Genomic DNA, 22,405 nt, shown 5'->3' on the forward strand with positions numbered 1-22,405 from the left:
TGATACACTGAAACAATGAATAATCTGTCTTTTAAAAAGAGATATAGTACTTTGATACCTCATAGCTGTTGGTTTTATATTAAATATTGTTCGGTAAGTTAAGTAGAAGCACAACTTGTCACTATTTAACAAATTAAGGTTGGAGATTTTAGAGAAAAACAGTGCTTGCTCTAACAAAAGCACAACTATGACGTCATGGCGTTAGGATCTATGAGTTACTCGTCACAAAAATAGCTAACTACAGTGGTCATAAATTACACCTGTCTGGTGGACATATTTTAACAGGTCTATGTCAGACAGAATATATCATTTTTATTTCTAATAACTGTTTATGAAGTCGTCCTTGATACACAGACAACATGATCATTATCTAAGTATGGTTGCACTCGGCTAATCCAGCAATGTAAGCAAGCTAAACACGCCTAATGTAACAGCATCAAATGAGACTGTCAAACTGTATCATTCCAGACACGTTTTGTCTATGTAGCCTGTTTAGTAACCATTCTGGGATGGTCATTAAAGACGGTTTGACAGGTTTTGTTACCACAACATGTCTGCCTTTCCGCGCGCGTTGTTTTTCAGTGTCAGACGGCCTCGTGTCAATTAGAAATTATAACCTACAGTAAACAAAGCCAAAAATGATTCTTTGTACATCGTGGAAGTAATCTTATACGATAATATTTTCAGATTATATAATGTGTTTTCATACCCACAAAACTCTATTAAAAAATTAGATAACACAAATGTTTATTAAACGATTCAAGATGATTCATGTCTTCATTGTTGCCGGTTGTCCACTAGAGGACGCTGGTCGGCTATCTAGCCTCCCATGTAGTTATCATTGCTGAGGACAGCTGTCTACGACTCCCTGCTGCATTAATAAATCAAAACACATACTGACACCGACACACACTCACACAGCATGCAAGAGCTCAAGCAAAAGAAATATTGATATAGAGATTTCTTTCCATTGGTGCACTGCTTCTTTTTCAGCTCCATATCTCAAGATTCACATAAGTCACATGCTTGTTTGTATGTCTGCATTTGAGTCGTTTTCCACATAATTAATCTTATATATTAACAGCATAGAAGGTCTAAGTAGTCAAGTGTTTTGACTGAGATGACTTGATTCATATTTGGTCAGTGCTATAGCAATTCAATTAATCTAGTCAATTTTAAGGAGCCTTAGGCACAAAACTATAATTGACTCACTTAACTTGATGCTCACCATTACATTTCTAAAGAGGTGATTTAACCTTGTAAATGTTTTAATCACATCATGTTGGGAGGGGATGGGTGAAAGAGGGGCTCGTGGCTAGATGTTTGCAGGTAGAGAATCTATAGATGCAGATGATTGGGGGGCTATCTCCTGTCCTTTTAAACCGCGATCTCCTGCCTTTTCAAAGGGGACAGACGGAATGAGGGGGTTGGGGGTTGACCGTCTCACACTCCTAGAAGGGGGAAGCCAGTTTATGCCGTGAATTGGGGGAGGGAACAACAACAGGTCTATAGGCCTCTTGTTTTTGGAAGAATGTTAGCAGGACACTCTTATTGGTTTTTTTCACACAAGCATGCGGTCAAATACACGGATATCTGAAATGTTTCCTTCGATTGCACAATGGTATTATTCTCTAGGCTCAAACGCTGTTTTGCATTGCTATCAATTATAATTAAATCTAGAAGATTTAATTTTAACGTAAGCGTGCAAATAAGGTTTATTTAATAATATTTTTATGCGAGTTTGCCCTCAGTGATTCTAATGGCTGGATAATTGCTTGACTCCATGCTTCAATTTTACATCTGCATTCTTGGCCAGATGAGACCAGAGGTTGTATAGCAGGGAACTGTCATGACAGGAAACAGCAAGCAATGAGCTAATTACTCTCTCTCTGTCTCCTTAGTCTGTCTCTCTCTCTCTCTCCATTTCCCTTCCCCCTCCCTCCCCTCCCTTTTTCCTTCCCTCCCTCCCTCTATAGCATTGGCTCCTCCAACAGTTGAAATTCTACACTGGTATGCCTCAGAGATCACCATGGAGACGAGTTCATTGCTATCTTCCTTGTCTGGTCTTCAGCCTCTGCTGACCACAATAATAAGAGTGTGTCCTAAAAGGCCCTTACGACCATTCAATTCTATTTCCATAAGGATCTAAAAATATATAAGCGTACAGTACAGAGTGCATAGTAAATGCTTGACTAACACGCCTCCGATTATTTACTCTTAGGCTATCAAGTTTGTTATGTCAATAGGAAGTCATTTATATTGTACACTCGAAACCTTTTCTATGTAACATTTCCTCCTGAACATTCAAAAACAAGCAGCTGCATTTGTTGCACGACCATAACAGTGTTAGTTAATTAACAAACTGAATGTAACTACTTCAAGTTACGCAATTAAAGCGCTCCGAACGAATCAACGCGAGATCACTGTACTTATCTATGCACATACGTAAGACGTTTCATCGGGCATACGTGACGGTTATCTCTGTGTTGTCCTTGGTTGGGCTAAAAATAAAGGCACTGTGTTTTTTTCTACGATATTGCTACTACTGCCCATCTCCTACTGGATGTCTATTTTTCGATCTGCAGGGGTTCATGTATTTGTAGTTTCTTTTTTCGAGAGCTCCTCGTGGAACGGCAGATCGCGTTGATGAAAGAACTGCACTACCCATAGTGCCCCGCGCGCACGGTTCATGCAGGCTTCTTTAGGCTTTGGGAGTGTTTCCCATTTAAACAAACATAGCTAATGCTGAAGATGGCGGATGCGTAGAAGTGGCTTAAAGAAACTGGAGTGTTTCACTGGATATATTTACACCGGTAAGTGAACGGAATCACTTCGAACGGGATTGCGGTCGTAAACGGAAACATTTGAGTAATGATTGTGTTCGTGAAACAATGTTACGAGATGCCGGTGATTCAGTAGTACATTCTCCACGGTGGGGATCTTGCCACCTAGTTATTCTACCTATGAGACAATAATCGTAGTAACACGGTGTTGCCAGACACAATATTCTCCAGCTTGTTTGTTTACTGCGAGGGCTTGAACGTTTTATAACAATAATGGCTTCTTAACATTTTCTCTCTTATATTTATAAGAACGTTTTGTTGTTATTAAGTTGATAAAGTACTTGACTGTTTCCATGCAAAGTTAATAAACATTTGTGGAGGTTTGCGTAAACTTACTTACCAGTTCGACATATTTGAATGAAATTCCTCTTTTGATATTATGAGTAACGTTAATGGCTTTAATGTTGTTCGTGTATGTATTGTATTATAACCATCGCGGAAGGGTTTTGCAGTTTTCAGTCTTTGATCAGCAGCAACTTTGTTTACCAGTTTGTGGTGCTAGATTGAGTCACAAAATCATTGTTAAGCGTTGTTCGGAGCTGAAGTTATTTTTTCTTAAATGTAACATATTTTTTGATACGGTTAAATCATCGTTGATCATTAAATCCACGAGACATCAGCTGCCAAACAGGATAGCTTGAGTCTCTTTCTCTTATCTTTCCCCTTAGTCGATATGACGTTTGCTCAGCCGCTTGATTATCATGTTTAAACTGCTACAGACCCAGTTTATTTCGATATATGCTGTATAGGATGCTGTTTGAACGTCTGTGTCTTAAACCCTAGCGAGCTGACCGTATAGACAGCGGCATTGTTGGTTAGTACAGGCGCGTTCTGAACGACTAGATTCTGAAGAGCGTCAGCATTCTTATCAGAAACATCATATGCTATTTTTAAACACTCATTCTTTACCCTTGCAATGTTAATGGAAATGACTGAGCCCGAGCACAGTGCACTGCATTGCTTCTCCAGAGTTTAGGAAGTTTCTTATATGCATATCCGTATAGTCTCTTTAAACGCAGTTGGAGAGCCAGATGAGCTTTGCCTCGTACCTTCTGACCACATCTCACCATTTCTAAAATATTCACTGTCCATGTATAGAAACTTTACAGAGCCATATATTAAGTCGTAAGCCATATATTGGTTTTCTCCAAATTCACTTGCAAGAATAGCTTTAAAACGTATTTCTTTGACACTCAGGTGGAGGTAAATAACATGATCAAAATGACGGAAGTCTTGTTTGTAAACACGCTGGCTGTTTAATAACATTGTTGAAAGGAAATCCTGACTTATTTCCTCATATTGCTTTTACAATGCAATAAGAAACATGCTGATAACTTTGATATTACTTTTCCAATCTGGTTCCTTATCCTTGCAGAGCTATGAGTGTTTCGTGTTGCAAGTACGCTGACGTTTCAGTACCCATACAAGATATGCACCGGTTTACTACAGAATGTATTTTTATCAGCACCTTTGTTAGCAGCATGTGTTGACAGACAATTGAATGCATTACAGATTATACAGAATGTATTACAAATGGGTTATGGACCCTTTCCGTCTCGACATTATATCTTGGCGCTTGCACGCAATGGGACCCACGGATGGCCTGACTGCGTGTGGGAAAAGACCCTCTGAACTCTTCCTCACACTGGTCGCAGGCTGAGGCCCCCCCTTCCCCCTTTATCTCTTCCTTTCTCCCCAGATCCCCCTCTCTCACACGCGGAGCGTCAGGCTGAATTAACTATGAATCAATCTTATGTTGAACGCTTTGACTGCAGATGGGGTTAAGAATTAAAGGATGCATAGATTCTCTGTCCTCGTCCATTTGTTAGGTTGGGCTCTATAACTTATTAACTTGGCCGCTCTCAAGGGCAGGCCCAAGATGCAATGCTTGTACAATAGATCACATTATTTAGATTTTAAGGATTGCATGGGTTATGATTACAATAACAGACTGTTTTTTTCGGCTAATTATTTTAAAGAAGTTGTATCGACGCCATCCTCTAGTGGTTCGTGTAAGAGAAGGAAAACAGTGTGGTTGTTGTGGGTGAACGTTATTTTTAGAAAGGGTAAAATAGTACACTTCTATAATCTGTGTGTTGTTTAATGTAAGATTAAAGGGGGGTGGGGGGGATGTAAAGCACCTATGGTACTATTGTAAAGCACCTATGGTACTATTGTATAGCACCTATGGTACTATTGTATAGCACCTATGGTACCATTGTATAGCACCTATGGTACTATTGCTCTTTTATGACATATCGCTTATTGCTCCCTGAACTATTTGTAAATCGCTTTGGATTAAAGCGTCTGCTAAATGACTAAATGTAAATGAATAGCAGGAGTATTCAATTAAAGTTCCAAGAGGTCTGATCTTTATATTTTCTTCCAAACAGATATTCGAGGATATAGCGGCAAAAGATAAATTACATTGTGATGTGATTCTCCGTTGTGAAGACACGTGGCTAAATTTAAACAAACAAAACAAGAAAAAGTTTTAAATGGTTTATTAGGGTATGTCTCACGGTCCGGATGGAACGAAGCAAAGGTCCGGATCCGGACTGTTGTCCGCCTATTGAGGCTGACCGGTGTATGGTGGGGCTCTAAGGCGGTTGTGTTGACGGCCGCGGCTTGAAACAAAAGCTTGGTTGTTGCACTAATTGAAATGTGATACCTGTTCCTTTTGATGACTTTTTGCTCAGGGTAGTTAAAGGTGTCGTTGCAGGCGTTTTTTTTGTTTAAGGCCTGTAAAGTTACAATGCGTGCAGTCGCGGTGTGGTTGACTCACATCTAAGTCACTCGTGTGCAACATGAGTAGAAAAATGAAACACCTGGAACTTACATGATGTTAATGATTTATTGCACTCATTCCCAACCAAAACGTTTTGAAAACTAAATCTTTTGGATTAGGATTTCTTCGAGGAGTTTGGACTGTAATATACTGCGCTAATTTGTAGCCCTGAAAGCCTGCTGTAACTTTCCCTTCTGTAAACCAAAGAGACAGACAGAAAAGTAATGTCAGTGCTCCCCGATGAAGTCCACACAGCAAGTAATAAATTGAATAATTTACTATTCCATTCCTGTACACCTTTAGGCAGCATGAACGGGTGCCAGATTAACTGCATTGCTTTGTTTATAAACCCTCGCAGACAACATTTCCAGTTTTCATTTCTCTCCATTTGTTTGTAAACAACACGTCTGTTGAACTTTCTCCCCTCAGATTTGAACGTTAGACGTCCCCGTAAAGGGCTTTACTTTTCAGGTCCGTCGACTTCTAAAATTCTAAGCAAATCATTTGGAAACTTGTGAGTCATAATTGAGAGCGCGAGCCTCTGCGTGGCATCCATGTGCGAGTGCCGCTGTGTTTGCTGGCTACGTTTTACAGCTCCCTTTAGTGTCCTATAGCACAAGTCAAATTTAAGAGGAATGTGTAAGTTGCATCCAGCTGTGGCTGCTTGTGTAAAGCTGTGTTGCCATGACGACACTCCTGCACGACTGGCTCAAGGTCGTTCGGGCGGTGACGACGAGCTGGATGTGGTGATGGCGTGCGCACGATATGCACACATACACGGAAGGAAGCTGTCTGCAGTACTCTGGGTTTGAAAGTAAAACTTAAAAATATAACTCAAAAATGCAGGAATTGTCCTCTTTGTTGCATGAAAAGATTGAGGTGTCGAAAGGGTTTGAGGAGAAACTATGTGTTTTTTATTTACTTATAGCTGTTGTGCATTTTTGTTGTTGTGTATTTACTTTTCCAGTTAGCAGTGGCTCAAGTCTCTGCATGATCTGTTGATGTTTTCCAAAACGCAGGCTGGAAGGTTACTATTATTGCTGTGAAAAGAGAAAAGAAAGGGGGTGAAACGGCTAACAAGGAAAAAAAAGAGTGAAAAGTACTCAGTTTTTTTCCTCTATAGTTATTTGGCTTTCTCACCCTCAGCTGAAGAATGCTCGTAAAACGGGTTCACCTGAATAAGCCCATGGGAGGGTAAGGCCCTGGTCTGGTCTTGTTACCATTTTAAAAAGTTAGCAAGACTTTGTGTGTGTTTGTGTTGTGCTTAGGACCCTGTTGTATAATAGTAGAGAAAAGTTTTAAGTCATGGTGTAAACGTTACCAGATGCTTTCTCCGGCAGTTAGACCTAGAGGAGAGAGAGAGAGCAACAGAGAAGTAGATGGAAAGAGAGAAAGTCAACTTTGGATGAACTTCTCAACTGCTTAGCGGCCACCTTGTTTTCATTTTGCCAGCATCCCCACCCCCCAATTTGACGAAAGGTTTGTGGAGAGTTACTCAGAAATCCACGCTTACAAAACCCCACTGTAGTGCTGGAATTTTACTGCTGCAACTACTGTGGAATTAACTCTACAATGAACTCTGTGTTAAATCTTAAGTGACTAAATGACTGATACATTTTATATGTCCAGGTATGAGTTGTTTGTGTGGCCAAGATTTAGGTTATTTTTGACTCATGTGTTTCAGTGGCTCAATTTGTAAAACATTGCATTGGCAATGGAAAGGTTTAATTCTACTGAACACACATATTGATAAAAATGGCCAAATGGCTAAATGTAATACGTCATTTATGGTATAATTCAGCCAAATAATTTAGTTTTGTAGAATTTAGTTTTCAAACAAGCTTTTGTTTATGTCAAGTTGTTATTCAATGAAAATATTCCTCTATGCTACTGCTTTCAAATGTCGAACATGTTTCTGTTTATTCAAATATTTCCCATCAAGACATGCCATGGCAAGTTTGATGTCAGTGCTTCAGAAGACTAGGAATATAGCTTACATCTGGCGTAGACTAGTTTTTTGTGTCGTCTTTGTCCAATAGTTGTTCTATGCTTTTATTGTTTCATAAATTCCCGTAAGTTGTGTTCCATAGAAGTAAATAAGAAGAGAACAACATGTTTGTAATTGATAACAGAATTCGAATTTTTGGGTTCCTTTAAAGGGCAGTTCATCAAAAAGTGAACATTTTGTGATTTACTCACCCTCTCGTCATTTCAAATCTGCACCGCTTTCTTTCTTCCGCAGAACACAAAAGAAGATATTTTGAAGAGGGTTGTTAACCCAACAATGGCGGTACACATTCACTTCTATTGTATGGACGCAAAACCTATGCAAGTCAATGGGTACCGCCATTGTTCGTTTACCAACATTCCTCAAAATATATTTTTTGGTGTTTTTCTGGAGAGAAAAGTCAGACAGGATTGGAATAACAAGAATGTGAGTATGATGACAGGATTTTCTATTTAGGGTGAACTATATGCTGCAATTGGTTTTTGTGTTTAAAATAACCCCTCTTCACCCCTGACCTCTCCTCTCAGATCACATTCAAGTTTAGAAGTCTTGGCTCGCCGTTTGCCCATATACTTCAGCTTTCTTTGTTCCCGAGGAGAGTCTATAATCTCTCTTGTCTCCGCCTGAAAATCTGATGTTGTTAAAGAGACAGGGCGCAATAGGATTTTAGCATCGCAACAAAGGTAGGATGCAGGAAAACAGGGTTGTCGCATTTTTGCATGGAACAGATGCTCCTTATGCATTAGCCTTGAAAAACCATTGCACCAGGTGCGTGAAGGAACGGTTTGTCCTTTTAATCACATCATTTAGGTTTTAATTAGCCACTGTCGTTTACTAATGCAGGCATTGAGTGCCATTGGACCGGTCACACACCTGAGACACATGTGACGCTTGTCAAAGTGCATAACCATCCGACCGGACACCAGCATCGATGCTAACGATTGACCATTTTAGCTGAAATACCTATTTGCATTGGATGTTTCTGTCAAACAAGATGCGATGTGTTCAATTGCAATTACAATTGTGATGTTTACGCTCCAAAAGGATGTGGGGAGGGTCTTTTGGCTTTTGGTTTGAAATGCATGTCATTCTACTGGGCAGGTTCCAAGACCTTGTGGTAAAACAGATTATATCCTGGCCTCTCCGCTGTCTGTCTGCCTGTCACCATGGCTTCACTCATGTTTGTGGCCTGTTGTCAAGGTGACAGGCCCGGTTGTGGGCGGGGACAGCTTTCCTCACTGTGGAAAAGATGATGGGCATCCTATTGCCTGTAGGAGGTCCATCTATCCAGTGCACTATTAATAGACCTTATGATTACATGGCCCTTTTGTTATTAAAACATTTTAATTAAACTTTCGTTGCGTACACAGTGAACCAAGGTTATGCCACTAGGTATGCATCATAATGGCATGTGAGCTACTTTACGTTACCTTGCAGTGTTTGTTTTTTAATTATCAAATAAAGATATGAAACAAATTGTTATTATTGCATATTTTAAAAAAATTCAGTCAATTACTGAATTTTTTGAAAATCTGAGGGCCATTTGTCATTTTGACAGATTACGCTAAAGGTGATTTTTTCAACTTGTAACTGTAAATCTAATCTCTATCCATTCTTTGCAAGTGGCATAATAATAAGCCATTATCTAGTATTGTCTCATCTTTGAACCCTCAAATAAAACAAAATTAAAAACTGGCAATAAAATTTACTAAATTAAATCTGCCAGAAGTTGTGAGTTCGAGCCAGACACACAATGTGATGACAATTCCTCATTTTATGCGAGCACCCATTTTTAGTACATGCAGATAAGGATTAATTGTATTTTGTAGTGTTGTGTTTTTCATATTTGCATGTTTAGGCACAAATGTTGTGTTTCAGTGGTTACTGTGGAAAAAAACTAAAGTCATTGGCGTTTAACAACATGGCGCACAGTGTCTGTTCATCTGTTCTCTTCATAAATAAATAAATGCATAATTTAGCCGAGGGGTTACAAAACCTTGTCTTTCCAGGACCTTCCTGGGCGGCTGTAATGTATCTAAAGACCCTCCAAAATATTTTAAATGGAAATTTAGGGACATGATACACATTTGTTTTCTTTTAATAGTATTTCTGAATAGTTTTAGTGATTTTTTTGTTGTTTGTGTGAGTTGAATTATATATAGTATATATGGTTTAGAACTAGCAATATAGGTTTAGTTGCAAAATAAACAATCAGAGGAAGTAATTAACTGGACTTATAATTAACTGGACTTATTATAACTGGTCATCAACCATAGTAGCAGAGTTGTTTTATGCGACCCACCTTATCCCACAGTTGGGGTTCGATTTGCAGGGAACACATACTTTATTGATCGAATACACTTTAACACAAAAAGCTGTTATTCATTATGAAATTGTTACAACTGACAAAGTGAAAATGTAATGCCACTTCTGTTTCTTATTTTTTAAGATATTCATCGTCAAACATGTGTGTTGTTGTCTTTTTTGCTCTGATTTAATGTTTTAGCTTGAGATTGTGCTTCTGTCTAGCAACATTAAGCTGTAATATATTAGATGTGTTATAGACATTGTTTAAATATATTCAAAGTTATTTTGTTGAAAACACATGCAGAACTGCACTGCAGAATCACTTGAGACCATTGGAAGTCTGATTCACCTTAAAATTACCTTAAAGTTATGCGAACACACCATATAGCAAAGTGCTTGGCAACTTCAGGTGGTGAGTCTGGTTGGTACCATAGCCAATGTTAGAGCTGTCTTGTAAGGTTTACTTTATTGCTTAAAGGGACAGCTCACTCAAAAATAAACATTCTGTCATCATTTACTCACTCTATAGTTGTTTCAAATCTGTATATATTTCTTTGTTCTGATGAACACAGAGAAAGATATTTGGAAGAATGCTTATAACCAAACAGTTCTTGGCCATCATTGACTACCACAGTAGGAACAATTACAACCGAAGATGATTTATAACTGTAAATGGATCACACTTTGAACCTTATTACAAAGTCTTTTTGACATTTATGCCTTTGCCTAAAATAAACTTCACAAGAACACAGCACCTCTAGCTATCCAAGCTCTGTTTCACTGCTGGAGGGCTATTTTGCAAGCCCTTGCATTTGTTTCCTTGTATTCGCAACACACCAGTGTTTGATGCAGAAATCACGCATTGATTAAAATGTAATATTTGCTTTAACCTCCTAATTGATCTGCAAAGATTTACTCATTCTGTTGGAGAATTCAGAACACATAATTTTTATACCCAAAGAAATTGTCAGTTCACAATGGAGCCTGACAGTTTGACTCATCACCTGAGCTTGTCTCCAATCACCATCTGACCAAACAGTGTTCAGGATCAGTGCGTAGTGACCGTTTTCTCACTCAGCACCCAGTCAAACACCATCGGCAGTGGCAACATAGCCCCACTGGCTGACCTCACAGCGGGTCAGAGGTTATCTGAAAGAAAAGAACAAGCCAACAAAAGCAACTAGCCTTTAACCCTGCTCATTCTCCTCTTTAGAGAGTGTTGAGAGTTAGCTGCCACTTTGCAGATCTACAACTCTCCAAAATACACAGGTACAGGAAGTTTTCAGGTTTTTTATAGGTTATGTTTTTGTTTTGGTGTAATTCAGGTGAAGGAGGTCACAGCGGTGCGGTTGTTTGGCACTGACACGACATGGTTATTCTGAACACAAAAAGAACGTCTTTCTTTTTGCATTTTGAGGTAACACATTTCCCATGGTGCACCCCTCTTTATAAGAAATTGCACGTTAACTCGCCAAATTACTTTTCCGTCGGCATTGTATGTGAAAGAAAATAATGTCAATGATCAAAGTCGAAACATTTTGTGTAGCTTTTACCATTTGACGGGTTTCGAACCCTTCATTGTTTGAAGTTCAGTTCTTTTCCTTGAAATAACTGATACTATCCAGTCAGCCTGCGTTTTTCTGCCAAAGTGACTAAGAGCGTAACCTTGAAATATTCACAAAGGCCTTTTGAACCCTTCCAGGCTTCATCGAACGTATTGGCAGTTCTAACTCGATTAGTCGATTTTTATCTGCAATATTGGAGCCACTTTGGAACGTTCTCCTGCCTCCAGCCTTTCTCACGTGCTCCCCGGTTGCTCGGCCCAGTCGACCTCTCTGTTGTCTCGGTGCTCATAAGTAATTTAAACACGCTTTTAATAGTGTTAGCCCTGCGTCGAGTTGACGTTTAGCCTGCGCTGGGGCAGCATGTGGTTAGGCAGAGCGAAGGAGAACCTTGACAACAGAAGGGTCATAGACTGGGGTCAGCATGGGGCATTTAGCTCCCTTTGCAATGAAAATTGTATAATTTGATTTGTGAATGAGCCTGATGAAAGGGAGAAAAGCAGTTTGTTTGACCCACTAGATAACCAGCTGTTTAAGGGAAAGAAAGAGACACTGGCGACGGCTGTTTTACTCCTGAATAGTTATACTTAAATGGTATCGCCCAGAATTCAGACAAAAACGGTTAAATTGCCTAATCTTGAGTCTGAAAATATATGTTATTAACATATGGCTGAATCGGACAATTGACACTTATAAATAAATGACCCACGAATACTATATAGGAAATCCTATAACGTTTGTTTGGATATAATGTGATTATTCATTTTGTTTTGTTTTTAACGTTGGCTTACCTCATTAAAACAGAGCCACTAGTTGAAAACCTATGATCTAGGAAAAAACAATAATAGTTGGAAAAATATTAAAATTGGCTATATTACTATTTTGTTTCTGGGCAATTCAAGCGTTAAAATTCAAAACTTACATTCTCTGAGAATTGAAATTTTGGAGACTGTGTTTATTACCGATATACTGAATCATCTGTTTATATTTTAAAATGTATCCTTTATGGATATGACCAAAAACGTGACCAACGTTTTAAAAAAAGACGACATATGTTGTACAAACCAAAAACAAAAATACCCAGCAAATAGAAAAGGGATGGCTCTTTATAGAACATAAAAAAGTTACTATATTTTCATTTTCATGTGCCCATTTATGAGGAATATGGACCGTTATGGACATGACAATTACGTTATGGATGTGACAACTCACCTGTCTATGGGAAACTATGTTTTAAAAAGACAAAAAAATGCTTCATGTGGGTTTTTAAAACACCAAATATTTACACCAGACCTATCGGCATGGTGAAAACCTTTGGTACAAAACTTTTTCTTCCAGATATCTGATTGGACAGTCAATTTTTTTTAAGGTATGTTTTTACATTCATGTTCATACGTTTTCAATGAAGATACTTGTTTGCATTAACCAAAGAGAGTTTAGTTTTCTCTTTGTCATAAAATAGTTCTTATATCTTCGCTCGACAGAGTTGCTCTACCTTTAACTTTGTTTATAGTCTGCTGTTCTAGCGATTTCAAAACAAATCCAAGTAGCGAGAAAGAATCCGAATAATAAAAGAATCGAGGGGGGAAACAGAAGCGAAAACGAGCAGCGATCCTCCTGCCAGTAGAATCCTTTCGTAGGGTTCAGAGTTCAGCTGCTGCGCTGCTATTGGCTGAGGAAAGGTGAAATTAAAACCACTGTAAACTTTTGACCCTGCCGGAGCTGTGCAGGAACGCCCAGAACCAGTTTGGAATGGAGCCTACGCTCTTCCTCTGTTTACTTGGAGAGAGAGAGCGAGGGAGGGAGGGAAGTGGGATGAGCGAGCGCCAGAGAGAGCGAAGGCTAGAAAAAGAAATTGACACAGTCTGGAATGAATACGTTTTTTAACAGCGTAGAGCAGTCAACATGAGTTCAAGAAAAAAATAAAGAATGATGGAAAAAAGAGAGCACAAGTTCCTCTCTCTCTCTTTTCTCCTCCCCTTCTTCTCAGTTCAAAAATCCATAGATGTTTTTCAGAGCGGAGCTTTGCTCTTTAAATGGGCTTTTTATGAGGAAAATGGGGCCCACCCTCTGCTTTTTCCATCTGCCCTTCAAGCGCTGTGTTTTTATGTGTGTAAAAAAGTCAATGCTACATTAGCTCACTGACTAAATCTCATGCTAGACGACCGAGCATGTTACCCCAACACCCCTGTTCTTCTTTCTTTGACGTTTCTTTCCGTGGCTTGCCGTCCTTTTCTTTCTCGCTGTGCTTTTTTCCCCATCAGGCTTCTGAATGCCCTCTCTGTCATAGATTAATGAATGAATTTGCATAATATGGATGGACTCTTGTGTACATCTTTTACCCCCATGCTATGCAAAAGCGTTTGTGCCAGCCATTGTTGAGTTTTCCCTCAACTCTGCAGTTTTTGCAGAGTGCTGTTGGTAAGAGAGGAGGTACATGTTCTTGTACATTTCTAAAGGGGATAAAAGGTCCCAATCTGCTTCTTAAAGGACAGTTCTCCCAAAAAGGAAATTCTGTCCTCATTTACTCTCCCTCAGAATGTTACAAACCTGTATAAATGTCTTTGTTCTGCTAAACACAAATGAAGATATTTCTAAGAATTTCAGAAACCAAACCGCTCTCATCCCCCATTGACTCCCATATTATTTATTTTCCCTACTATGGCAGTAAATGGGGGATGAGATCTGTTTAGTTATTGACATTCAAAAAAATCTTAATTTGTATTCATCAGAACAAAGACATTTATACAGTTGTAACAACCTGAGGATCAGTAAATGATGAATTTTCATTTTTGGGTATCCCTTTAAATGCACTTATAATTTCACTATGCATGTATGCATTCAATTAAAAAACCCTGGAATGTATGATCGGATAAATATTGCTTGATCACACAGGATATCTAGTTGATATCACCTCACCAGTTTTTAAGATCTAACATGTCCGATATCTTTCCTGTCGTCCCCCCCCCATCTTTCCCAGAGTGTACAAAGTAAGCAAAGAGCGTTACTGCGAAAACCTTATGGATGTCTGCACGTACACACATGCTTGCCACATGTCTGCATGTCTGGGCTGTTCTCTATTGTTCTCTCTTGCTTTTCGCTGGCAGTCCTCCTCCAATCACAGCCACTCTCTGTCTCTTGTTCTTTAACTGTGCTCTTTTCTTTCTCCCTGTATCTCTTTTTGTTCTACCTGAGCTCATCTCATTCACTTGCTGTCTCACTCCTCTGCAATAGTGGCTGCACGGACACACTCTGAACTGCTGTGTTCTGCAGCACAGGTCCGGTGACTTGTGGAGGATGAGGTAGCACACACCTCTGAATACATTTTGTGCCTCATGCATGGTGAAGCCACAGCGTGCATGTCATTGTCTGTTGCGTGTGTGTGTGTTTATTTAGTGTTTCACTAAGATCAGATTTCATGCCTTATTTCAGACTCTTCCATAATGCGGCGGCTATTCTGGGTCTGAATGGCTTCTGCATTCTGTCTGTTTCTCTCAGCTATATTCTACCCTATAGACTCGTAAAAGCTTGAGGATTTAACCCCTTAATAATAACAGTAGGCTTGTAGTAATAATAATGTAAATAAATAAATGTTGTACTACAAAGACCTAATCCCGCTTCCCAGTGAATACAATTGAATGGCTCATTTTTAAAATGAACAGCAGTGTGAGCTTGGTTCTCTTGTCAACACCTTTACAGTAAAAATGAAAGGTCATTAGGAAATTCATTTTACTTCTGAAATATTGTTTTAATAAAATTACACAAGAATTGTGTAATATTCTGTCTGTAACTAATATTGGATTTAAACTGAATGTTAGGCAATAATATGTTAACAGCAGGCATGTGTAATTTGCTGGCTGGTGTCAAATGCGAAGCTTATGCTTTGCGTTCTTTCTGTTACTGGCAGCTTTTTTAAGAACTTAAGGTTTGTGAAAGGTGCCATTACAATGAGGTATTGAAAATAACATTTCACATTAATGCATGATTTGTTAAATTACTTAATAGTCATTTATTGCAAACAGTGTACAGTCAGTTGCAGGTGTTTCTTTTTAATAATTTATTTCACCTTTTAACTCATTGTGATAGTTTTGTATGGCCCATTGAATTTCAATGCTGAAATGTATGGAGAAGGGGCTCTGAGGTGCTAAAGTAGACTGTGTTGTGTGTGTGCATGTGGTGACAGGAGGCAGTCCCATCAATAATGCAGGTACTCTCTGTGTGGGGTCAAGGCATGATGGGATATTAAGACGTTACCCTACTGGTCGTCAGGGAAACAGGCTGAGGAGACCGGATCAGCGATTGGATAGAATGGTGTGGTTTTGTAAGCTATATCCGTAGAATTTGTTGATGGTAAACTACTTTATATTTGAATATATTTAATTAATAAATGATACTTTGCCCTCCAGCTAATGTATTAGTATCCATAAAATGTAGCGCATACATTTTTTCTAGTAGCCCTTGAAGATGCAGAATTTGGATCCATGGAAAGCATTTTAAGACCATTTTCTTATTTGAATATTAAGTGTTTCTAGGGAATATTTTATTTCCGTAAATCGAAACCCTCTGGTATATATGTCGAAAATTTCCGTAAATCAGAACCGTCTGGGAATATATGTAGAAATCTGACAAGATTTTACTTTAGTGTCATTAATTACAATCTATAGCAGAATTACTCAAAATTATTAAGGGAACACTTAAATCACATAATATATCTCTATAAACAACGTTGTCAAATAAAAAACTATAAACATTATATATAGCCGCAGAAACAATTAAGAAGAGGCCATTCCAAATTTTCATTAAATCAGCATTTCTAGATGTATTGTGGTCATTCCATTCCTGTGTCTGTTGGATTTCAACAAAATGAAGCCTCAGGAGCTATAAAGTCATCCAACAGCAATGTAAAAGACTGAAAACATGACAAGACACATGAAAACTGTGATAAAAATCAAGGATACCGCAATAAAAGATAACGTTTCAACTTTTCCTAAATACATGACAAATATGACTGTTGTATTGCTTAAAAGTGAATATGAACTTGTTTTCTTTGCTGTATTTGAAGTCAGAAATATACAGAGCATGTATTTTGACCTGTTTCTCCAGTTTAAATTTTCTGCAAAGAAATGCAAATAGGAACAAAATTTTTATTTGAAATTTGGGAGAAACATTGTCAGTTGTTCACAGAATGAAACAAGAATTAGCATTTTACCTGAACAGATACCTATGAATAGAGGATTCAGAAAAAAAGAAAATCATTTTGAAATGGTTTCTTCATTTTTTCCGCATCTGTATTTATTCAAATATAATCATTAGTTAAAACTTGTCACGCAAGGTTAGTACATGATTACATCACACTAGTCACATGCAATTTGGTGGTCCACCCTGATGAATGACGGTGTAATCTAGGGCATTGAGTTTAGCCAATCATATCAGAGGTCATTTACATATAGGCTTGAAGTCTTAAAGATACAGTATCAAAAACAGCCTTCTAAGGTCAGCAAGAGGGGGGAATTATCATAACTAAATGATAAATACTGGTGCATGGTGCCTTGACTTGGGTAAACTACACAATTGTAGACTGTCAATGTAAAATCTTCCTAAATGGTGCTTTGACAAGTTGGTTATAGTGCTCTTAGTAAGAGAGCGATTGAGTGGCTGTTAAAAAGATGAAACGATAAAGAGTATACACGGAAAGAGACAGACAGACATATTAGCTTCTGAGAGAAGACAGACCAGTTCAACCCATGAGGTTGAATATGTAAATACAGTTGCACAGGGCCAGCAGGCTTTTTCCAGGAAGAGGAAGTGGTGACGCAGAACACTGCGTGTGTGAGAAGGCGCAAACAGGATGCCTCCTTTTGCCGCTTCCTGATTGTGATATTCTCGATAACTTTTCCATTAAAATAACCATTATTCTCAGAAGTGCTGGAAATGCATCTTCACATAATGATGCTCCTCAAGTGAGTTCTGGGAGAGGTTAATGCAAAAGCTCTGTTGTAATGAGCAGCAGTCTTCTTTGTTTTTATCAAATACTCTGAATCTTTTACGGGTACAAAAGGTGAACAGAGTGAGTTGCATCACTGTAGATTGAAACCTTAACATGCTTCGAAGGAACAGTTTTCCAGTTCTGTCATTATTCACTTCCACAGAAAATGAAAATTCTGTCTTCATTTACTCACCCCCAAGTTGTTCCCAAATCTGTATAAATTATTTTAAAAAACCAAACAGTTTTTGTCCACCATTGACAATCATAGTAGGAAAAATTTCTTCATAAATGTGATATTTTGTAGAATGTAGGAAAGCAAACGGTTCTAGGGCACGGTTGACATTGCCATTTTTCCTAGTGTCTTTTTTAGTGTTCCTGTAGGTCACTTGGTAGAGCATTGCGGTAGCAGCACAAATGTTGTGGTTTCCGTTCCTGTGGAGCTGTAAGCATCTACCGTAAGTTGCATCTATAAAATGGAAACATGTAAATACATAAAAGACAAAATATTCAGATACATCCTGTCCTTATTATGGTAAATAATGAGGTATCAGCTGTATCTCCATTATAGTGTGAATGGCGACTGCAAAGTCTGATTATTCTGTGCGTGTTGTAGATTTGCGACAGGCTGCCGTACGTGTCGGCAGAAGCAGCGTGCTGCGGCATGGACAGAGTTGTGTAATGTCTCACAGTTGAGTTTAGGAATGATGAGCTCATACCAAGTGTTTTAAGGTGACAGAGGGCAAACTGTGTGCGTCTGCGTGTGCTCTCAAGCGAAGGGAAGATGCTGTACGCGCTGTGTTTTCGGCAAGGGAAGGGAAAAAGACTGTGACCTGATGGCCCGTGCTCTGAGATTTCCGCTGAACTCTGGGAAGGGTCAGGCACGGGGCAATGTCAGGCCTCTAAAACAAACACACTCACACACATACAGCAGAGGCTCTGTGACCACTGATAGAGACTGATAACAGTAGATGGAATGAACGGAATGGAGAAGGAAAGATGGACAGACGAGTTTGTGTTTGTACAGCGGCCTCCCAAAACATATTTGGACACTTGAGTCACACTTTAGAGTGTAATTGCGCTATTATTATTGGTACATTATTATTACATGAAATAGAGTGGCATCTGCAGGAAAATGATGCTAGATAGATGTGTTTCGCAGAACTAACCTTGTGTTTTTGCTATTGCTGTTAACCAGCTGGTCCCAAGGTCATTTTTAGTGTATGCATGAAGTAAGTTCATCTCAAGTTCACACAAGTCTCCTGGCAGAGTCTCACAGGTGTATTTCATTAACTCAATAGGCTCCAGTAACGTTCAACATTTGTCTTCATTTTCAACAGTTTGTGTATTGTGTCATTAAAGACAAAAAGACATTTTACACAAGCAAAGGTTTAAAAATCATTTTAAACGTTAAATGCTTTCTCTTATACTAGCTTAATTTGCTTTGTTGTGTGTCACAACATTGCTTTGTTTGTTGTATCCTCCCGTCATGGTAGTATTGACATTGTTTTTGCGATTCCATTTGTTGGCACTACTGACATAGAAATTACACTTCGCTTAAAAAGGAAAAGCCAACGATACTTGGTATCTAATATGGCTGTGATATTCAGAGGTTTTTAAAGGAACAGTGCACCCAAAAATGTCATCATGTCTTATTTTACTCACCGTCAACTTGTTCTTCATGTGTATACACAAAAGGAGATAGTTTGAAGAATGTAGGAAAGCAAACCGTTTTTGGCCACTATTGACAACCATTATAATTTTTTTTCTGTTGTAGTCAATGGCGGCCAAGAACTTTGAAGAATGGCCAAAAACTGTATGGTGACAAGCATCCGTCCAAAGACTTTGTGTTTAGCAGAACAAAGACATGTATACAGATTTGACAGTGTAAATGATGACAGAATTTGTTTTATGTTGTTCATGTTATGCTCATGTACAAACACGGTGTTTTACTTAATTTACTGAAGTAAAGGAAAACATCGTAAATGACAGTAAAAGTAATCTGACAAGAGAGCTCACACAGACGGAGAAGTGAGAAGCGTCACTTAAGAAGAGGAAGCGTTGTGGTTCTGTGAAGTGGGCGGAGCAATGACGGTAAAAGTAGGAAGAAATGGTGTGTAATAATGAGACGTGTAGGAGAGACTTTGTCATATGTTTTTCATCTGATTCCTCATGTTTTGTGTCCGTTAGATTCTCTGTGTGATTTTTATTTAATCTTAAGTAACGCTGATGCATCAGCATCAAATTTTTTATGAAATCATTACTGCATTTCAAGTATATTCTGCATCGTACGACTTCATGGATTGAGATAATTGACCCAGTCCCTGCATCAGAAATACACTCACACCATCCATTTCCCTGGGGGCCTCGCTTCACTCCATCATAATCAGTGTCTCTTCTCAGACACACACATGCATACAGCACCACTGCTGTGGCCAGGAACATTCCGCGCATTCAGCTGTATGTGGGAACACTTAAAAATAAGCCTTAGACACACACGTGTGCAGTTTTGCACTAGAACTCCTTCAAGTGCATTGTGTTGAAATTAAAGTCAGTTCATTATTTGTTACTTTGTCGTGCATAAGAAAAACATTTGTTTCATTTTAAAAAGATAGTATGCTTTGCAACGTGTCAAGTTTGTTTGTTTTATGCGTTCTTAGGTGCTGATATGTTTTAAACATGAGTAGAGTGGGTGAGAACTCACTTGAGCCCCTGTGCTCGGACCGGAAACGCAAGCTCTCCACATGTGACACGCCAGGGCAAGGGTAAGAAAACAAATATGTGAAATATGCAGCGCACTTCTGGGTATTCCATGTTTGCAACATTGTGCTCACTGCGTGTTTGTGTTCTACAGGTGTGATAAACGCAGGAGGGAACAGGAGAGCAAGTACATCGAGGAACTCGCCGAACTGATTTCGGCCAACCTTAGTGACATCGACAGCTTTAATGTCAAACCAGACAAATGTGCCATCCTTAAAGAGACAGTACGCCAGATACGACAGATCAAAGAGCAAGGTGCGCGAGTGTGCTCAAACTGCTCTTTTACATATTGGTCTGTGAAAATATTTACTGAACCCACAGTGTACTTAAACAAATACATATCGTTGGTTTAGAAAACTCTGCCGCCTGGTGGCAGGTGGATTGTCGTGGCGCTTCAGTGTGGTGGCCCCTGATATTCAGTTCAATCCATATTTATATAGCGCTTTTCACAGTTCTGCGTTGTTGCAAAGCAGCTTTACATACATTTAGGCAGTACTCGGGTAGTAAATATAAAGAAATAAGAAAAATAAGAATACACAGAAATCATGGGATAATACTACATGGTATTTTTGTTGTACAATGATGAAACTTAAATGATGTTTCATAAGTTTTTGGTGAGACATTTCTATTGATAGTACTAGTAAGCACTATATCATTTTTTGTAATTGTTACATCTTTAGTAGCTGATAGAAACCTTTTTAAATTCTACTCAAACATGACTTTCTGTGTATGAAACCACGAGGAATGTTTCATGAATCAGGCGTTCACAACAGGACGATCAACATGAGACTGTTTGTGTAACAAAGGTTGTTTTTATCTCGTGAAGATCACCATGGCAACAGGCGTGACACTCCTGTTACTTACACTTTGACAACTGTCAAGATCTTCAATACACCTTTATTGATAAACTCTGCTTTTATTATTATGAATGTTTTCTACAATGTGCTTTTCTTGTCTGTTTAAGTATAATTATATATTCCGTTCATGAATGTAGTCTGGGAAATGCAATGGGAAGCATCTGCTGTAGTGTTTGCTGTGAACAAGTTGACACATTACTTTTTTAATTTGAACTTTTCAATTTAACATTCCATTCGATGTAAAAGTATATTGGAATACCACAAATACTTACAACCATATACCAAAATAAATAGTCTCACATTTTCACATTTTAAGATGTGATGAAGTAATCAGTTTGTCTACATTGTTTTATTAACATAGTATTTGTAACAATACAGTTGTGATATTCTTTAGCCAAATCCGTTTATAATGGTTTCCTAATGTTATTGCTAAACACAATTTGTGTGCACACATCATTCAGGTAAAAGCTCATGTGGCGATGACGACGTCCAGAAAGCGGATGTGTCGTCTACTGGTCAGGGGGTCATCGACAAGGACCATCTGGGCCCTCTACTGCTTCAGGTTTGATTGATTTGAATGGAATCATAACGCAATTTGTTTGTTTATAATGCAGTAATAACTTCTGATTTATCTCTGCTAGGCCCTTGATGGATTTTTGTTTGTGGTGAGTCGCGAGGGCAGCATTGTGTTTGTGTCAGATAACGTGACTCAGTATCTGCAGTATAAACAGGAGGAGCTGATCAACACCAGCATCTATAACATACTGCATGAAGAAGACAGAGAAGCGCTCCATAAAAACCTTCCCAAAAGCAACGGTAAGAGGACTTGTGAGTAGATTTATGTGAATGTTGCTCTGTTATTGTCCTGCAAAGCATAAACGCGGACAAGCACATGACCTAAACTTAATTGCATTACCAACACACTACCTTCATCCCACATAACAGGCTGTTATCTTTAACATGATCGAAGTCCATCCTTTCAAACATCATGCATACTGTATGATATGTGTCAAACCCTCACATGTATGTGTCATGTACGTTTAGGTCCCAACAGTGTGTCATGGGGTGGTGATGCCTCCCGTCAGAAGAGTCATACATTTAACTGTCGTATGCTGGTAAAGTTTTGTCATGGAGGTCCCGGAGGAGAAGAGGGGGGCGGTGGGCCGCGCTACGAGACAATGCAATGTTTCGCTCTCACGCAACCTAAAGCTATGATGGAGGAAGGGGAAGGTAATCCATTTGTTCTCAGAATGTCCCCATGAATTAAGATTTGTGTTTTTATCAGTGCTGACTTCAG

General features: G+C 38.8%; 1 protein-coding gene across 2 annotated transcripts in view; it reads left to right on the plus strand.

The window, feature by feature from the left end:
- The first annotated feature begins 2,727 nt into the window (after positions 1–2,727).
- Positions 2,728–22,405, plus strand: part of ncoa3 (nuclear receptor coactivator 3) — a 30,452-nt gene continuing 10,774 nt past the window's right edge. For both annotated transcript variants that reach the window (XM_079482593.1, XM_079482594.1), the window contains exons 1-6: positions 2,728–2,813; positions 20,152–20,256; positions 20,346–20,506; positions 21,570–21,670; positions 21,750–21,924; positions 22,153–22,338. In XM_079482593.1, coding sequence (XP_079338719.1) covers positions 20,171–20,256; positions 20,346–20,506; positions 21,570–21,670; positions 21,750–21,924; positions 22,153–22,338 — 709 coding nt within the window. In that variant the 5' untranslated portion in view covers positions 2,728–2,813; positions 20,152–20,170. The remainder of the gene's footprint in view (positions 2,814–20,151; positions 20,257–20,345; positions 20,507–21,569; positions 21,671–21,749; positions 21,925–22,152; positions 22,339–22,405) is intronic.

Source organism: Barbatula barbatula (genome assembly GCF_947034865.1).
Source record: "Barbatula barbatula genome assembly, chromosome: 20".
Lineage (NCBI taxonomy): Eukaryota > Metazoa > Chordata > Actinopteri > Cypriniformes > Nemacheilidae > Barbatula > Barbatula barbatula.